The sequence below is a fragment of the Mobula hypostoma genome, chromosome 1 (assembly GCF_963921235.1).
Source record: "Mobula hypostoma chromosome 1, sMobHyp1.1, whole genome shotgun sequence".
Taxonomy (NCBI): domain Eukaryota; kingdom Metazoa; phylum Chordata; class Chondrichthyes; order Myliobatiformes; family Myliobatidae; genus Mobula; species Mobula hypostoma.
The window spans coordinates 134,418,186-134,438,507 of record NC_086097.1 but is presented as its reverse complement, the minus strand read 5'-3'; the positions used below and the strand labels follow the sequence as shown (position 1 = coordinate 134,438,507).

Here is a 20,322-nt window from a genome sequence, read left to right as displayed (position 1 = left end):
GGATCAGAAGTGGAAAGAGTAAACGGTTTCAAGTTCCCGGATGTCAACATCTCTGAAGACCTATCCTGGGCCCGACGTACTGATACAATTACAAAAAAGGCACGTCAGCCGCTATATTTCATTAGGAGTTTGAGAAGAATTGGTATAACACCAAAGACAGTTGTTAGTTTCTACAGATAAGTGAAGAACATTCTAACTGATTGCATCATCATCTGTTACGGAGGGACCACTGCACAGGATCAGAAAAAGCTGCAAAGGATTGCAGACTCTGCAGATTCCATTGTGGGCACTAGCCTCCTCAGCATCCAGAATGTCTTCAAAAGACGATGCTTCGAAAAGGTAGCATCCATTATTAAGTACCCCCACTACCCAGGACATGATCTCTTCTCAATGTTACCACCAGGAAGGAGCTACAGGAGCCTGAAGACACACACACAACATTTTAAAAACAGCTTATTCCCCTCTACCATCAGCTTTCTGAATAGATAATGAACCCATGAATCATTACCTCAGTATTTTTCCCTCTCTTTTTGCACTAATTATTTAATTTATTTTTATATATACTTATTGTAATTTATAGCTTTTATTATTATGTATTACAATGTATGTTGTCACAAAACAACAAATTTCACAACATAGGTTAGTGATATTGAACTTGATTCTGTTTCTGAAAATTTGGTGATTGTTAAGAGATTAGTTTGCTCTCCTTGTCTCCAGAGTGAAGAAGGTGAAAGAGTAGATTGGTCAATAGTCCTTTCACCACAAGATGCATGAAGAGCTGCAATAAATGCAGATTAAACAGGCCAGATTTTTATAAGAGTGATGTAACCTTTGGCATTCCATTTAAGACAAGTTATTTATGGTTAATAACATTGAAACCCTGTTCAAGTTTATTCTTTGAATAATATTGAATGATGTTAGTCTGGAAACAATCCTGAAGAGCTGAAATGATTAATAGTAAGATGCATTAAAACCTAAAATCAGAGAGAAGTATATCTAAATTATTTATTAAACTTGCATTATAGAATTGTTTAATTAGTCCAATAGATTTTTGTTCTATGAGCAGATCAGGAAAACCGACAATGAAACTGGACTGTACCTTTTCCTAGAGATGGTGCCTGGCCTGCTGCGTTCAGCAGTAACTTTGATGTGTGTTGAATGAAACTGGACTGTTGCCGATAACGATTATTTCCCTCAGTACAGTCCAGCCTTTGTCATTTGTGTTGATAAAATTGTACCGTGTGGTCAACAACCAATCAGTTGAAATGAAAATAACCTCTCAATATTTTTTATTCAGTAAATTGATTTAAATAGCAAATAATAGACACCCAGGAATTATTCTTAGTAATATTGATCAAAGGGTTCACATCATTCCCATAAATGATGGTGTTCTGAAGCCTGAAATTAGATTACTCCCTGATAATCACTTCCATTTACTTATTATTTTTTATCATTTATCTGGGAAGGCTGAGAAAGAATTTATTTTCACTCATTTTGTGGGTGATGGATTTGGTATTCGATGATGATGGCGTAGGAATTCCATGTGTTATTAATTGCATGATTAACAATTATACATAATGACTACATTTGAGTGAAGGAAAACAGAGCCAATGTTTTAGGTTGAAGCCCCTTTGTCAGAACTTGGAAAGAAACAAATAAAAACCTGTTAAACTTTGGAGATGGTGAGGGAATGGAATGTCCCCGATAGGGTGAAACTGTGATGACCATGGAGATGAGCTGTAAGCAAGGTCATCTGGTCAATAAGTGAATGGCAGCAAATCAAGAACAAGTGTGTGGATTTGCAAAATACAAAGCAGGACTACATGTCTGGCAGGTCAAACTGGACATGTCCCCCACTCCTTCAGAACAAGGAAAAGATGGATAAAGAAACAAACTGATCATATATTATAGATGGTTGACTGATAAAGACAGAAAATTAACCCATCTGAAGTTGTAGAATCTGCTATAGTAAGCCCAAAAGGCTGCAACATGCCTTCAAGTTACTAAAACAAACCCTGATAACAACTTCTGATGTGTTCATTGTAGAACTATGATCTTTTTTTAGGACTTACAGGAGGAACTAAATGAATAAATAGCATAGAAAATGATCTGCATTTACAAAAGGCAATAGTCAAATGTCCTAAGCACTTCACAAAGTTCAAATAGTTCAAAGTACATATACACCTGAGATTCATTTTCTTGTGGGCATACTCAGCAAATCTATAGAATAGTAACTATAACAGGAGCAATGAAAGATCAGCCAGAGTTCAAACCAACAAACTGAGCAAATGCAAATATAATTAAATAGCAATAAATAACCGAGCACATGAAATAAAGAGTTCTTAAAAGTCAGATCATTGGTTGTGGGAACACTTCAATGATGGGGCAAGTGAGTGTAGTTATCCCGTTTTATTTAAGATCTTGACGGTTGAGAGGTAGTAACTATTCTTGAACCTGGTGGTGCGTGTCCTGAGGGTCTTGTACATTGTCTCTGATGGCAGCAGTGCGAAGAGAGCATGACTTGAGTGATGGGGGATCTCTAATGATGCAGGCTGCTTTCCTACGACAGTGTTTTAGGTAGATGTGCTCAATGGTTGGGAGAGTTTTACCTGTGATGTACTGGACCGAATCCACTAGATTTTGTAGGATTTTCCATTCAAATGCATTGGTGTTTCCATACCAGGCTGTAATACAGCCAGTCAATAGAAGTTTGTCAACGTTTTAGATCTCATGTTGAATCTGCGCAGACTCCTAAGGACTGGTCCTCTGAAATAGTAACATCCAACAATTTAAAGTTACTACCCTCTCCACCTCTGATCCTCTGATGAGGACGGCTCATGGACCTCTGTTTTCCCTCTCTTGAAGTCTAAATAGTTCCTTGGTCTTGCTGACAGGAGCATGTTCAAATAAAACAGGGTGCAGAATTATAGAAGAAGATGTTAGGGCAGGTGGTTTAAGGGATTCATTATAAAGAATTTTTTTAAAGCAAGGAAGGTGGAAAGTTGTGAAGAAGGATTCTGTTGCTTAAATCTGGGATAATTGAAGTTATGGCTGGTAATGGAGGATTAATGGAAATCAGGAATCAACGTGGTCCCAGAACTGGAGGAATTCAGAGACATCAGCTAATGTATGCTGTTGAGAGGATGGGGGGTGGGGGGTGATATTGGGTGTGATGTGAGATAGTGAATGTTCTGCAAACATGTGCATGCTCTTGCTGGATTGATAACTATAATACGACAGTGAGTGCAGACTTATTGGAAAGACTTGTTAACTTACTGCATTTTTACATGTGTTTGCCTATCTAAACCTTGTCTTTTGTTTGCAATCATTTTCTGCTTGCGTTACAGAATTTTGCAAACAGAAAATAGACCAATTCTGTGTTGCTGGGAGATAATATTGCATCAAGTTCAATGAATACAACAACATAAAAATAACATTTTAAATTTAAATTATTCTCAGAAATATAAAAGCATTTTCTTGTTTTAACCTTACTGGAGCTGAAACGTTTTTGCCAGAAATGTGCATAAATGGCACGTTCTTTTCAACTTCCCCACTTGGAAAAGGAAAGTGCTGGTTAGTAGGCTCTTGCAGAAATTGATTGAAATCTTGCAGCTATTGTGTTTTATTCAGGGATTCTGTCAATCATTGTTTTAAGCATTGGAAATGAAGGAATTTTATTTTGAGATTAATTCACACCATTTGCCAAAAAAAACTTGAATTGTTCTCCTTTCACTGGTTTGATGATTTTGAGAATTTTTAACATTTGAAAACTATCCAAGGTGTTGGTTAGAAGGAAACTGCCTGAATTTGTCAATCTGTTATTTCTATTATGTTTGAAATGAACTTAATGTCATTAGCATAGTTAAAAAAAAACAAATATTGGAGAACAGCAAGAGTTTCGAATGCTGTATCTGTTACCTGCTCCTATTACGAAGAGAAGACAATTCGATTTATAGATCAATGGATAATATTGATAAGTGCTTTTGATATGCAGTCTCTTGTTGCATCATGTTATTAATGCATTAAAGGTACAACACTCATTCCAATTTTAGATTGTGACTTCACAAAAGTTAACTCCTTTTATATTGACCTACTGAGATATATCTATGTGTCTAGTTAAGTTAAAGCATTGTTCCAGTGAGGTTGTGCATCCAATAGCTGGTGCTCAAGGAACCTTTTAGTGACTTCCAGCTGCCATTGTAAATGGGCAAATCAACATTGAGTGACTGGGTCTGTGGGAATTAAGGGGTAAAGAGGCAGGATGCACATAAAAATTGTTCAAGTGCATAAAGCAGCCCCATCTGGAAGACATCTAGCTGAAATGAAGTTGTACAAAACCATTCCATTGATATTAAAGCTAATTTTTATGGGTCTGACAAGTATGTAATTATGTTCAGTGGTGCTTTTCAGATTTTATCTCAGTCAATAAACTGCAGTGGTAATTTCATTCCCATTTGACATATTTACATGGAAACATTTGATTGGAGGAATTAGCAACCCTGAGAGTCTTGATAGATATGTTTTAATGATCTGTGACCTCCACGCTCTTCTTATCTGTTTATTACTGCAACAGGGGAGAAGTCATTTCTGTGTGACCTCTGCAGATTTGCCGGTGGAACTCGCCATGCTCTCACCAAACACCGGCGACAGCACACAGGTCAGTTCAAGTCATCCACTTCTTTAGGCTAATACTTATCATCGAAAAAATGTAAAATTATAATTGTGACCTACCCTGGAAGAAAAAAAGAGCGTTTTCTGCACAGTCAGACTGCTAATTGCTTCAGTGCAAAGTTATTGGCATAATAAATGATTTGTGGTATATACACTATGCGTATGATTTATATGTAAAGAGAAAATAGCTGATAGGAAAATCCTCCTTTTAAATCTAGAGTAATGTATTAATACTGAAATTGTTCTGTAGCAGCCTGTGACAGGAGCATGGGTAATCCTGTAATAAACTTAATGGAGGTGTAACCCATTTATATACCCAGATTTTAGTACACAAACCAATTCTTCAGCGATTTTCATATCCTCATTAAATGATACTCTGCAGGAACACAAACCCTGTTGAAAAGCAACATGGGCACCGTAACATAAAGCAAATATTGGAGTATTTTCCTGTGCACAATCCTAATTATGGTATTCCTGGAAAAAGTTATATGACACCTTGTTTCAGGTGTAGCTCATTTTTTTGTCTTTGTGAGGGTATGGAATCCCACTTAGTTTTCACATCTCCCTTGATTATACACTGACTACAGACTAGCTAGAAGAAGGGAAGTATTTCAATTATCTCAAAGTGCAAATTCAAAATTAATTTATTGTCAAAGTACATATACGTCACCATATACAATCCTCAGATTAATTTTCTTGCAGAAATATTCAAATCCAAGAAACGTGACAAACTCAATGAAAGACTGTACCCAACAGGATAGACGAACAACTACTGTGCAAAAGACAACAAATTGTGCAAATACAAAAGAAAAAAAGAAATAATAATTAATAAATAAGCAATAAATATCAAGAACATGAGATGAAGAGTCCTTGAAAATGAGTCCATAGATTTTTGGAACAGTTTAGTGATGGGGTGAGTGAAGTTTAGTGAAGTTATCCCCACTGGTTCAAAACCTAATGGTTGAAGGGTAATAACTTCCTGAACCTGGTATTGTAGGTCCTATGGGTCCTTTATCTTCTTCCCGATTTCAACAGCGAGAAGAGAGTATGTCCTGGGTGGTGGGGGTCCTACTTTCCTGTGACAGCACTCTGTGTAGATGTGCTCAATGGGGGGGGGGGGGGCGCGGTGGAAGATGGTTTTCCTGAGATGGGCTGGGCATATACACTACTTTTTGTAGGATTTTCCATTCAAGGGCATTGGTGTTTCCATACTAGGCTGTGATGCAACAAGATGTTTGTCAAAATTTTTGATGACATGCTGAATCTTTGCAATCTCCAAAGCAAGTAGTGTCACGGCCACGCTTTCTTATATCCTTAAATATATCATTAGATATATTGGTGAGGGGGGGATGTAATTGTAGAAGACTCTGGGGAAATGGCACAGATGAGGAGGTCAGTACTGGGGCATATCAGCCATGATAACATTGAATGGTGGGATAGGCTTGTAGGGCCGAGTGGTCTACTCCTGCTCCTGTGTTCCCGGAGTCGGGTTGTACCTGCTCAGCTTTTCAGCTACATGCAAACATCTAATGCTGTTTGGTTTGTAACATTGCAAAACTGCAACAGGTTGTTCAATGACACAGTATAATTTCCAGTGATATTTCCTGAGCTATGTTTCAAGTTTCAAGAATCATTTATTATCAAAGAATGTATAAATTGTACAACCTTGAGATTTGCTTGCTGACAAGTAGCCACAAAGCAAGAAACCCGAAAGAACCCAATTAAAGAAAAATAGAATAGAAATGAAAAATAAAAGGCCAACACTCGATGCACAACAGAAAGAAAAAAAAAATCAGGCAAGCAATTGAAGCGAACAACAACAGCATTCCAAACCAAAATTGAGTCCTCAGATCTGAACTCCGGAGTAGTCCCAAAGCCTGGTTTATCAGTTCATTATATTGGCAAGCACAGTTCTTAGTGTGTATCTTTGTGCTGCTGGGTTAATGTAAATTCTGCATTTCTTCAGCACATCCATCTGTTCTGCCAAACACCAGTTATCCGAACTTCACAGCACGGAAACAGGCCAACTCATTTGTGCTGACCAGGATACCTATCTCAGCCAGTCCCATTGGCCCGTGTTCAAAGATCAAAGTAAATTTATTATCAAAGTATTTAATAATATTCAATGCTTTCACAGGTTCCAGTCATCACAAAGCATTTTACAGGCAGAGTAGCACTGTTATATTGGAGAGAACACAGTGTGAAATTAGATCACAGGAGGCTCCTGCTCATCATTTGGCTAGGAGGTGAATGTTCACCCAACCCAAGACATCAAAAATTTACCTCAGCTCCTTCTTTGCTCTGGCATTTATTTCATCTCTGCCTCAGTTCAGCATCTTAGCCAAAAGATTTCACTCTCATCCTTGAAGTGGTTGCTCAATGCTGCACTCAAGTGTCAGTTAAGATTTCAAGTCTCTGGACTAGTACTTGAATATATTTCGCTGGCCATATCAAACCTTAACAGATCTTGGTGTAAGTGGTGAAGCAGGATGAACTGAACATCATTATCATGACTTGTTCCATTATCCCTCTCCCCCCAATTGAGCCACCTCCATCCCCCCCCATGATGCCAGTGGTTCAGGAATATCTGCCTTGCTAACTAAAGTCCAGTGTGCAGTTGACAAATACAGCAATTATTTAAAGAGAACTGTAATCTGAAGGAAAAATCTTGCAGATGTTGGAAATCTAAAAATTAAACAGAGGTTATCTGAAGCACTCAGTAGGTTAGGCAGCTTCACTGGATAGTGAAATGGAAATCTCTTCTCATAAAAGCTTAATGACCTGAAACATTGTCTCAAGTTGTTTATTCACAGATAATGCTTGACAAGTTGTGTATTTCCAGTATCCTCTCTTTTGATTTAAAAAAACTATGTTTTTTGAAAAATAGCTTTTAAACAACTTTGCTTAATGGTTTTTTTAAATAAGAGCTGAGAGGCTAAGGTGCTTGGCTTGAGGTAAAAATCATCCAATTAGATACTGAATTGGACCATTTGCACTTAGTTGGTTCTACACAGGTAGGGCATTACATTGATGTATGTACAGTGGGAGACCTTAGGTCATGTAATACAACCTCCTGGTCTATATCCAGTCAGAGCCACTGGTCCACAGCCTGAAAATAATGGATTGAAGTTCTCAGCAGAGTGACTGTGAAGTAGGCTGTAACCCAGTTGCTCTTGCATAAGCAGTTTGCCATCCATCCAGTGTAGTTTCAGCACACATAAGCTGAATAATCCAGTTTCCTTTCCTGTAAAATAAGGGCAAAAAGATTGCTAAACTTGAATCCAAACTAGTTTCAGTTAGCAGAATCACTGTATCACTCACAACGACCAGCTTCAAGGTTTTGGCCTGGATTAGTTTTCACTGCTCAAGGAGGTTAAAAAAGTAATTTCCCAGTTTTTCATACTACAGTTATACAGGGACATGGAGAGACCACAGCTGGAATATTGTGAAGTTTTTGCTTCCTTATCTAAAAAAAGTATACAGTTAAAATAGTAAAAATATTTACTCAAGTAGTTTCTGAGATGATGGGTTTACTGTATGAATAGGGATTGTCTATTAATCTTGTCACCTCCAGGTTTGAATAAATGAAAACTGATCTCATTGATGTTTACAATGTTCAAACAGGGCCTGCAAGGATGGATGCAGGGAGGAATTATAAGGGTTACAGTATCAGAATTTAAAATGAGTAGACATTTCTTTATTCAAGACTATAAAGGCACAGTCATTGATATTCTAATGGAGTTTGATAGATCTCTCTATGTTAGGGGATCAAGGCTTAGCAGGTAGTGCTGTGGTAAAAGATACCCAGGGTCTTCATGAATGGCACAGCAAAACTGGGACAGTGGGAAACCTGTCTTGCATGTTCTCCATACAGATCAATTCATTTGCAGTATAGACACAGTACAGTGCAGATAGACAAGAAGGTGCAAGATTACAAGGTAGATTGTGAGCTCAAGAGTCATCTAATTGTGCCAGGGAAACATTCAATAGTCTTATGACACCAGGAAAGAAGCTGTTTTTACAGACTGAAAGGGCCAGGTTTCCGACTCTTGCTTCTACTTACCTGATACCTATATGGCCAGATTTTCTATGTTTTAGCTCTCTTAAGACATCATATTATTTAGAGTGGATTGGAAAATGCATGTTGTGATGCTCAAGGCATCAAATTTATGTCAAGGAAGCTGGTTTGGCTCTTTCCTCCCCATTCACTGTTTCTCTATTTATTATGAAGTCTGCTAAAGAGTAGCAAAGACAAGCCACCAAATGAAAACTAGCCACCTACTAAACTCTTCAGTATCTTGATATCCTTTATAAAGGTAGCTCTGCCTTCCATTGAAATCTGTTCATTTAAAAATGCTAAACATTATGTTCACGACTGAAAAGGTTAATCCAGTCGTGACCATTTAATTGAGAGCTGGTACATTATTATGGTGAAAGATGCAAAAATATGCAATCTGTGACTTTTAAAACATTACACCTTATAATATAAGTATCAGACTTTTCAGATTGTGAACACTTACAAAAATAAAGTATATACAATAGCTCTTCAACTCGGTCAATGGGTAAATGCTTCTGAAATTAAATCTTTTGTAGTAAAGTTTTTTTTTAATCCTTACTCTCTAATAATTATAGGAGTCTGTCATGGAAAAAAATAATGAGGCTTTCTTTTGTAGGTGAAAAGCCATTCAAATGTGACCAATGCAACTTCGCTTCCACAACACAATCCCATCTGACCCGACATAAACGTGTCCACACAGGAGAGAAACCTTATAAGTGTCCTTGGTGTGATTACAGGTAACAGTTCATTAGATGCCATTTGATGTGAAAAAGATTAAAGGTGATGAGAAAAGGTTTGTTCAAATTAAAAATACATTGCCATTTAAGTACATAACCAGCATCAGTAATTACATATCTAATTAGGAATTAAATTCCTCAAAGATTGCATTTTTAAGGGTGTTTGGCAATCCAGATCATGTCTTGTTTAATTTCATTATTTGCATGCCGAAGAAATTTCAGGATACATTTTTTTAATTGCTTGTCAAAATCAGATGTTTAATTATGGAAGGATAACAAGAGAAATGTCTTTCTTAAATATAGGAGTGGTTACACTTAATTTGAGGAAGTTGTTGGTTACTTGATATATTTGCTCCAAACTGATCAAATGGATAGTTTTAGTAAACAAACAATTAAATTAAAACTCTGGTAAGTTTTACTCAATACTGTCTGAAGATTAGCAAAATGTTAATCTGATGCTACTTGATCTATTTTCCATTTCTAAATTTCTGCATTAATTTCAGATCTCAAACATTCCCACTGAATCTCTCTTTTTCAATTTCTTCTATGTTTCTACTTTTATTTTGGATAATCTTCCATTTTTAATATTGAGTCCATTGCCATTTGAGAAGCATGCTTCACTTAAAGCAGAAGTTAAGATTTACTGCAATGCATTTAATGTGCAACTGCTAACTATTTTTGAAAATTTAGTACATTGTTTTGAGAATGTTGATAACATTTCTGATCCCAATTTGGCTCAGTTAACCAGAGAAGTACAGAGAATTCTCCTTGAATGAGACAAAGGGCTTCACTGGTGTGTTTCAAAAGTAATTTTGATGGAGCAGATGTGAAGAAAATTATTTTGCTAAGTTAGCCTAAGAGCATTGGCAAAGGGGAATTGAAGGGGTTGTTGCACTTTGGAATGTGTTGAATAAGGGAGATGGATGCAGATATATTTTTAAAAGGAATTAGATTTAAAAACCTGAGGAAGAGATTAAGGGAAAAAATTGTGGAATTGTGTGGAAAGAACAAGGAGAATACAATTAATTTGATAACTCCAGTGAAGGGATAGCATAAATTGAGTGATGCACCGAATGATTTTCTTTGTTCATTTTTCTACTTGTGTTATGATTTTATTTCCCCAAGTGAGAGGGAATGGGTACATCGGTTTCAGTTGAAAAATGTTAACATTGTTATCTTGGATTTAAAAAGCTGGCAAAGATGTTTATAATAAGTCAGTGAAATAAAATTGCTCATTAATATGGGTACTATATTTTGAGTGTGAGTAAAAAAGAAAAGTGTTCCTTTAAAGTGCTTTGGCAAGGGGCGGCCTTTGGGGACATAGAACGTAACTTTGGTTAGAAATGGGAAAGCGTGCTTTAAATGATGGAAATTAAGGCTGATGATATTTAGTATCTGGAAAAAGAAAAAAAGTAACATTTTTAGGGTAAATGTTTTATCGAACTGGATATTGGAGATGCAGCAAGCCTTCAGAATCAGAATCAGGTTTCATATCACAGGCATATGTTGTGAAATTTGTTAACTTTATGGCAGCAGTATAATGAAATACATGATAAATATTTATAAAAATCTGAATTACAGTAAGTATATGTATATCTATTAAATAATTATGTTAAAATAGATAGTGCAAAAAAAAAGTGGTGAGGTAGTGCTCACGGGTCCATTTAGAAATCACATGGCAGAAGTGAAGAAGATGTTCCTGAATCGCTGAGTGTGTGCCTTCAGGCTTCTGTACCTGCTTCCTGATGGTAACAATGAGAAGAGGGTATGTGGGTGTTGGGGGTCCTTAATGATTAATGCCGCCTTCCTAAGCCTCAGCTCCTTGAAGATATCTTGGATACTACACAGGCTAGTACCCGTGATGGAGCTGACTAATTTTACAAGTTTCTGCAACTTACTGTATTTCGAGCCTGTGCAGTAAGCTCCCACACACCCACCCCCACCATACTAGACCGTCAGAATGCTCTCCACGGTACATGTGTAGAAGTTATCAGGTGTTTTAGTTGACAAACCAAATCTCCTCAAACTGTGAATGAAATATAGCCACTGTCTTGCCTTCTTTATAGCTGCATTAATATGTTGCATCTAGGTTAGGTCCTCACAGATATTTATATCCAGGAACCTGAAATTGCTCACTCTCTCCACTTCTGATCCCTCTATGAGGATTATTTTGTGTTCTCTCGTCTTACCCTTTTTGTAGTCCCTTTCTCTTTGTAGTCTCTTCTCCTTCCTGCCATCTGGAAAAGGGCACCAAAGCATTCGGGCTCTCACGACCAGACTATGTAACAGTTTCTTCCCCCAAGCCATCAGACTCCTCAATACCCAGAGCCTGGACTGACACCAACCTACTGCCCTCTACTGTGCCTACTGTCTTGTTTATTATTTATTGTAATGCCTGCAATGTTTTGTGCACTTTATGCAGTCCTGGATAGGTTTGTAGTCTAGTGTAGTTTTTGTGTTTTTTCTTACGTAGTTCAGTGTAGTTTTTGTGTTGTTTCATGTAGCACTATGGTCCTGGAAAACATTGTCTCATTTTTACTATGTTCTGTATCAGCAGTTATGATTGAAATGACAATAAAAAGTGAGTTGACTTGACTTGACTTGACTTTCTGGCATATGTTCAATGGAACTAATCAACACACAAGTGAGAAGATTTGATTCTCTCTCAAAATTCCATTGATTCCAAAGCGGTTCCAAGTTTCAGTTGCCTCATTGAAAGGCAGCAAATGAAACCTTACTATTTCAGAAAGGATGGAGAGGGAAAATGTTAGCTTGCCACCAGTAGAAGGAAAAATTCTGGAATCTATTACTAATATTCCCAATAGGATATTAAACAAGTGATAGTGGGTTGGGTGGAGTCAACATGGATTTATGAAAGGAAAGTAGTGTTTGATAAATCTGTTAATTTTTGGAGGTTGTAATCAGGGAATGAGTAAGAGAAATCAGTATATTTTATGTATTTGTCTTTTTGAAGGTCTTTTATAAAGTGTCGCATAAATCATTATTAAATAGAGTGCAAGCACCATGAGATTGGAAGTGTGGAATAAGATGTGGTTATTGCAGAGAAAATGGGATTGAAGTGGTCATTTCCGGATTGCGAGGTTGAGACTAGAGGGATGGCATTGGCCTTGTCACTGGCTCAAGCTGATCTCAGTCTGTATCAATGACTTAGTTAAGGCTACCAATCATAGTATAATCCCAGATTGCTTGGTTTGGTAGAAAAAACAGAAAAAAGTGATGGGGGATTGAAAGATTTTGGAAATTACAAATACAGACAATGAAGGCTGAAGATATTCAGCAACTGGATAAAAGAAAAGACAGTAACATAATTTTGGTGTTGTAATTTTTGGTCTTATAACATATCAAGGTTCTGGAAGTCAGAACGGCTAATTTTACTGTGGCCTTTATTGCAAGAGGATTTGAGGACCAGAGCAGACTGGTCCTGTTACAACTCTGTAGGGCCCTGGTGTGACCTCATCTGGAATATGATGTGCTGATCTGGACTCCCTACCGAAGGAAGGATATAGAGGTCATTTAGTGGCTGCAATGAAGGATCATCAGATTGATTCCAACAGTTGGGGTTTGTCATCTGAGGACTGATTAAGCAGACAGCAGTTTTGAATTTAGATGAATGATTGGTGTTCTGTCAAGGCTTAATGGGCTAGATTTGGGGATGATGAGGTAGAGATCAGATTTTAAAATAATAAGATGACGATTCAGGACTGAGTTGAGAAGAACTACTTCACAGGAGGCAGTTAATCACTAAAATTTTTTACAACAGTGACTGCGTCATTGAATATACATATTAGTGGCTGAGATTTTTGGTCAATAGAATAGTCAAGGGTTATGTGGCCAAGCAAGAAAGTGGATCTAATAACAAGATAAGAACAACTTTGATCTTGCTGAATGGCAGAGCAGGTGCTTTGAGCCATGTGACCACCTACTATGTTTGTTTCTACTGCTGAAAATATTTGGGAAAGGGGAGCACAGGTAGCTTATAATAGGATTTCGGCAAGGAAGATGTATACGAGGCTTAAAGAGGTGAAATTATTGGATCATAAAGAAGGATCATCTCTGCAAACAGTGAAGTGCCCTTAAAAGAAAGAGCAAGTAGCTGAATCAATATAACTATGAAGGGATTGCACAAGTAAAGGTAAAGGAAAGGAGATGTGGATTCCAAACACTTTAGAACTACCTAGTGTGCAATGGATAGTAGCCCCACTAGAGGGCTCGTATAACTGTGTAAGTCAGTAAGGACCATTGTCTGGTACCTTCTGTTCTCTTTTGTCAGTGACAGCCCTTAAAGTTACCTTCTCCAAACCAATAAACCTTATAGTTGTTCCATTGTCCCCTTCTTGGCCTCTTTGTGCCTCAGAGAGAAACTCATTCAAAATCCTGCTGTCTGAATTATCAATGCCACCAAGTCATTTTCACATACCTTTCATTTTCAATTGTCTACATCATTTCATGCACCCCATTGTACATGATTTAAAGTAGAGGAATAGAGCAATCCACCGCGATACTGGCCCTTTGGTCCATGCTGATCATAGTGTCTATCTATCTATCTATCTAGATTGAATTTCCTACATCTAGTCCATATTCTTCTATGTCCTGCATGTACCTATCCAAGTGCTTCTTAAATAATGCTCCTCTGGTAGATCATTCCATGTACTCACCACCCTCTGCATCAAAAAGTTATCCCTCAAGTCCCCTTTAAATCTTTTCCCCTCATCCGATGTCTATGACCCCTAATTTGGGATTCCGCTGGGGAAAACTCTTTCCCCTCTCACCCTAAATGAACGCCCCTCATAATTTTATAAACCTCTAAAAGGCTACCCTTTATTGTCCTGTGCTCCAAACAGTAGTGACCTAGCCTGGCCAACCTCATCCCGTAACTCAGGCTCCCTGGTCCTGGAAACGTTTTCATAAATCTTTTCTGCATCCTTTTCAGTTTAACCACATCTTGCCTATAACAGGATGAGCAAAACTATGGACCAAAAATGGAGGTTCTGTAGAAATCTTGTCTTCAGCAACAGAGGCCCTAAATGTGACTATCTCCTTTATTCCTTCTCCCTTTGAAGCTGCTATTTAATATCCACCTCTGTCATGAAGGTTTTTGGTCTTGTATCAAATTACTTGAGAAGATATTAAGGTCAAGTTACCTGGGAGACAACATGGAGTTTTTGCTTTGTAATAAATGTTTTATAGGTACAGGTAGTGTCAGTGTTTTGCTTTTCTTCCAGTCTTTAGTTCTGTCGCATGTCATATCAAAAACAATGATTTTTTTTCCAAGTACCCTTGGATCTGCTCAGCATTTCTATGGCTGTCTGATTTTACTCACATATATACCTGTAAATACAGTGAATTCTGGTTAATCAGTGAAGCCACTTATGTGGCTGAAAAAATAGCCGGTGTTTCCTTTGTCTAATTTGGGACACTCTACCGCTTAATTTGGCCAGGAGCCAGTTGCATAAGTTTTTAACTAGTGTCAATTGCATTCTCTTGTATGGCTGCTAAACACTATACCATGCTTAGAGCAAGCACTTTTTAAATCGCGTCAGTTATGTGTGTTTGTGTTCAAAAAGGAGTGATTTTTTTGTCACTGGTGAGAAAGAAGTGGTGAAACTCTAAGGAACTGTTTTGATACTGCGGTTTCCAGCATTCAGGATTGGAGATGCGAGAAATGGCCAGAGGTGAAAATGAAACGATGTCACTATTTCAACATGTTAGGAACCATGAGGAATTTGCAGCCTTAGAAACATAGAAAATAGGTGCAGGAGTAGGCCATTCGGCTCCTTCGAGCCTGCACCGCCATTCAGTATGATCATGGCTGATCATCCAACTCAGAACCCTGCACCAGCCTTCCCTCCATACCCCCTGATCTCTTTAGCCACAAGGGCCATATCTAACTCCCTCTTAAATATAGCCAATGAACTGGCCTCAACTGTTTCCTGTGGCAGAGAATTCCACAGATTCACCACTCGCTGTCTGAAGAAGTTTTTCCTAATCTCGGTCCTAAAAGGCTTCCCCTTTATCCTCAAACTGTGACCCCTCGTTCTGGACTTCCCCAACATCGGGAACAATCTTCCTGCATCTAGCCTGTCCAATCCCTTTAGGATTTTATACGTTTCAATAAGATCCCCCCTCAATCTTCTAAATTCCAACAAGTATAAGCCTAGTCGATCCAGTCTTTCATCATATGAAAGTCCTGCCAGCCCAGGAGTCAATCTGGTGAACCTTCTTTGTACTCCCTCTATGGCAAGGATGTCTTTCCTCAGATTAGGGGACCAAAACTGCACACAATACTCCAGGTGTGGTCTCACCAAGGCTTTGTACAACTGCAGTAGTACCTCCCTGCTCCTGTACTCGAATCCTCTTGTTATAAATGCCAGCATACCATTTGCCTTTTTCACTGCCTGCTGTACCTGCGTGCCCGCTTTCAATGACTGGTGTATAATGACACCCAGGTCTCGTTGCACCTCCCCTTTTCCTAATTGGCCACCATTCAGATAATAATCTGTTTTCCTGTTTTTGCCACCAAAGTGAATAACCTCACATTTATCCACATTAAATTGCATCTGCCATGAATTTGCCCACTCACCTAACCTATCGAAGGCACCCTGCATCCTCTTAGCATCCTCCTCACAGCTAACACTGCCGCCCAGCTTCGTGTCATCCGCAAACTTGGAGATGCTGCATTTAATTCCCTCATCTAAGTCATTAATATATATTGTAAACAACTGGGGTCCCAGCACTGAGCCTTGTGGTACCCCACTAATCACTGCCTGCCATTCTGAAAAGGTCCTGTTTATTCCCACTCTTTGCTTCCTGTCTGCCAACCAATTCTCTATCCACATCAATACCTTACCCCCAATACCGAGTGCTTTAAGTTTGCACACTAATCTCCTGTGTGGGATCTTGTCAAAAGCCTTTTGAAAATCCAAATATACCAGATCCGCTGGTTCTTCCCTATCCACTCTACTAGTTACATCCTCAAAAAATTCTATGAGATTCGTCAGACATGATTTTCCTTTCACAAATCCATGCTGACTTTGTCCGATGATTTCACCGCTTTCCAAATATGCTGTTATCACATCTTTGATAACTGACTCTAGCAGTTTCCCCACCACCGATGTTAGGCTAACTGGTCTATAATTCCCCGGTTTCTCTCCCTCCTTTTTTAAAAAGTGGGGTTACATTAGCCACCTTCCAATCCTCAGGAACTAGTCCAGAATCTAAAGAGTTTTGAAAAATTATCACTGATGAATCCGCTATTTCTTGGGCTACTTCCTTAAGCAGTCTGGAATGCAGACCATCTGGCCCTGGGGATTTATCTGCCTTTAATCCCTTCAATTTACCTAACACCACTTCCCTACTAACATGTATTTCCCTCAGTTCCTCCATCTCACTGGACCTTCTGTCCTCTACTATTTCCAGAAGATTATTTATGTCCTCCTTAGTGAAGACAGAACCAAAGTAATTATTCAATTGGCCTGCCATGTCCTTGGTCCCCATAATCAATTCACCTGTTTCTGTCTGTAGGGGACCTACATTTGTCTTAACCAATCTTTCTCTTTTCACATATCTATAAAAGCTTTTACAGTCAGTTTTTATGTTCCCTGCCAGTTTTCTCTCATAATCTTTTTTCCCCTTCCTTATTAAGCCCTTTGTCCTCCTCTGCTGAACTCTGAATTTCTCCCAGTCCTCAGGTGAGCCACTTTTTCTGGCTAATTTGTATGCTTCTTCTTTGGAATTGATACTATCCCTAATTTCCCTTGTCAGCCACGGGTGCACTACCTTCCTTGATTTATTCTTTTGCCAAACTGAGATGAACAATTGTTGTAGTTCATCCATGTGATCTTTAAATGCTTGCCATTGCATATCCACCGTCAATCCTTTAAGTGTCATTTGCCAGTCTATCTTAGCTAATTCACGTCTCATACCTTCAAAGTTACCTTTCTTTAAGTTCAGAACCTTTGTTTCTGAATTAACTATGTCATTCTCCATCTTAATGAAGAATTCCACCATATTATGGTCGCTCTTACCCAAGGGGCCTCTCACGACAAGATTGCTAATTAACCCTTCCTCATTGCTCAAAACCCAGTCTAGAATAGCCTGCTCTCTAGTTGGTTCCTCGATGTGTTGGTTCAAAAAACCATCCCGCATACATTCCAAGAAATCCTCTTCCTCAGCACCCTTACCAATTTGGTTCACCCAATCTATATGTAGATTGAAGTCACCCATTACAACTGCTGTTCTTTTATTGCACACATTTCTAATTTCCTGTTTAATACCATCCCCAACCTCACTACTACTGTTAGGCGGCCTGTACACAACTCCCACCAGCATTTTCTGCCCCTTAGTGTTATACAGCTCTATCCATATCGATTCCACATCCTCCCGACTAATGTCCTTCCTTTCTATTGCGTTAATATCCTCTCTAATCAGCAATGCTACCTCACCTCCTTTTCTTTCATGTCTCTCCCTCCTGAGTATTGAATATCCCTGAATGTTGAGCTCCCATCCTTGGTCACCCTGGAGCCATGTCTCTGTGATCCCAACTATATTATATTCAATAATAACAATCTGCACTTCAACAATCATCTTGAATGTTTAAATGAAAATGAAGATTTGGAGGATGCAGTCGTTGAATATACTGTATGAAGGCAGTCCATTATCTGCACTAGGTGTCTGCACTGATGTGTTTACAGTCTATCAAAAGAACACCTAGCATAACTGTGGATGAATTCTTCTGCCATTAACTGTTAGGGACTACAGTTTTATAGTACTGTAGTAATATTGTTAGTATTCTAATTTGTTCTGTAATTCATTTAAGTACATAATTTGTTACTCAGTTAATGGTAGTTTGTCTATTATTATATATGATTATCCATGAAATATACTATTATCCATGAAATTTCTCTGAGTGGGGTCGCTGCTTAATTGGGCCAAAATGTACTGGTCCCGATGTGTCCTAGTTAGCCAGATCCTACTGTACGTAAAAGCTCAAAATGTACTCACTGAGTTTTAAAACTTTTGTGGGATGGAAAATCAAAATATTTCCATAGGTCAGCAAAGATTAATATACACATCATTTCTTCATCATAGTCTGACATATTCTTACTGACATATTCACAAATTATATGTAATTGAAAAAATTATACTTCTGTTACATATCCTTTTATAGCATAAAATTATTTCAATTCTAATTTAGTGAATTCAGATGTACTGATTGACTTCTGAAATTGACTTTGCAAAGATATTGACTTAAATTTATTTTAGCTGCACAAAGTATACTGTCTGTGAATATTTATTCCAGTTACATAGAGGGATTTAGTAACAGCTTCAGTCTGAAACCCTGGTAATTAAAGTGTATTTTGTGTGTGTCCATGTGAATGTTACAAATTGAATGTAAAATGAGAAAAGTTATTGGACATTTAAGAAGGAACTTGTTACATGCTTTTTGGAGCGCATTCTTTTCACCATAATCTTTATTCTTGAATTGTAAAACCTTGAGGGAGAGCTTTGTTTTGCAGCTGTTTCAATTTGTATTATAGTATTTCAGCAGAACATTTTACAAAATGAGTGGCCATTCGCCTTGTGTATAAATTTTTACTTGCGGTTCATTGTCAGGCGCACTGTGTAACCTGGAGTTTCAGAATCACAATCATGTTTAATATCACTGGCGTATGTGTGAAATTTGTTTTGTGGCAGCTTTACAGTGCAATACATAATATTTTAAAATATATATAAGTTTCAGCAGTTTTAAAAAATTAATTTAGTAAGTAGTGCAAAAAGAGAACAAAAATATGGAGGTGGTGCAAAACACACAAAATGCTGGAGGAACTCAGCAGGCCAGGCAGCACTTATGGAAAAAAGTAAACAGTTGATGATTTGGCCTGAGACCCTCCATCCGTCCTGATGAAGGGTTGACTGTTTACTCCTTTCCTTCGATGCTCCCTTGCCTGCTGAGTTCCTCCAGCATTTTGTCATTTCCAGCATCTGCAGATTTTCTCTTGTTTGAGGTGGTGTTCATGGCTTTATTGTTCATTTAGGGTCCTGTACCTCCTCCTTTATGGTAGCAATGAGAAGAGGGCATGTCCTGGGTGATGGGGTTCTTAGTGATCGTCTTTTTTAAGTGTCTTGGATGTTGGGGAGGCTAATACCCATAATGGAGCTGGCTGAGTTTGGAATTTTTTTCAGCTTTTTCTGATTCTGTGCAGTTGCCCCTCCATATGAGACTGTCATGTAACCAGTTACAATGCTATCCACGGTACATCTGTAGAAATTTGCAGGAGTTTTTGATGTCATACCAAACTCCTCATGAAATATAGCTGCTAACATGTCTTCTTCATAATTGCATCAAAATGTTGGGGCCAGGTTAGAGCTTCAGAGAAGTTAACACCCAGGAAATTGAAACTGCTCACCCTTTCCACTGCTGATCCCTCGAGGAGGACTGGTGTGTGTTCACTTGACTTCCCCTTCCTGAAGTCCACAATCAATTCCTTGGTCTAACTGACGTTGAATGCAAGGTTGCTGTTGCGACACGAATCAGCCAGCTGATCTCTCTCCCTCCTGTTTGGCTCCTCGTCGCCATCTAGAATTCTGTCAACAATTGTTGTGTCATTGGCTAATTTATAGATGCTGTTTGAATGTGCCTAGCCACACAGATGTGTGTGTAGAGAGTGGAACAGTGGACTAACTACATAAGCTTGAGGTGTGCAAGTGTTGATTTCAATGAGATGTTATTTTTGATCTTGCACTTACTGTGGTCTCCTGCAGAGGGAGATATAGAGGCCCAGGTTTTGGAGCATGTTGATTAGTATTGAAGGTATGGTGGTGTTGAACGCTGAGCTG

General features: G+C 38.3%; 1 protein-coding gene across 3 annotated transcripts in view; it reads left to right on the top strand.

Moving 5' to 3' along the window:
* znf407 (zinc finger protein 407) overlaps window positions 1–20,322 on the top strand; it is a 509,138-nt gene that overhangs the window by 335,946 nt on the left and 152,870 nt on the right. For all 3 annotated transcript variants that reach the window (XM_063056048.1, XM_063056031.1, XM_063056041.1), the window contains exons 6-7: window positions 4,574–4,657; window positions 9,345–9,465. In XM_063056048.1, coding sequence (XP_062912118.1) covers window positions 4,574–4,657; window positions 9,345–9,465 — 205 coding nt within the window. The remainder of the gene's footprint in view (window positions 1–4,573; window positions 4,658–9,344; window positions 9,466–20,322) is intronic.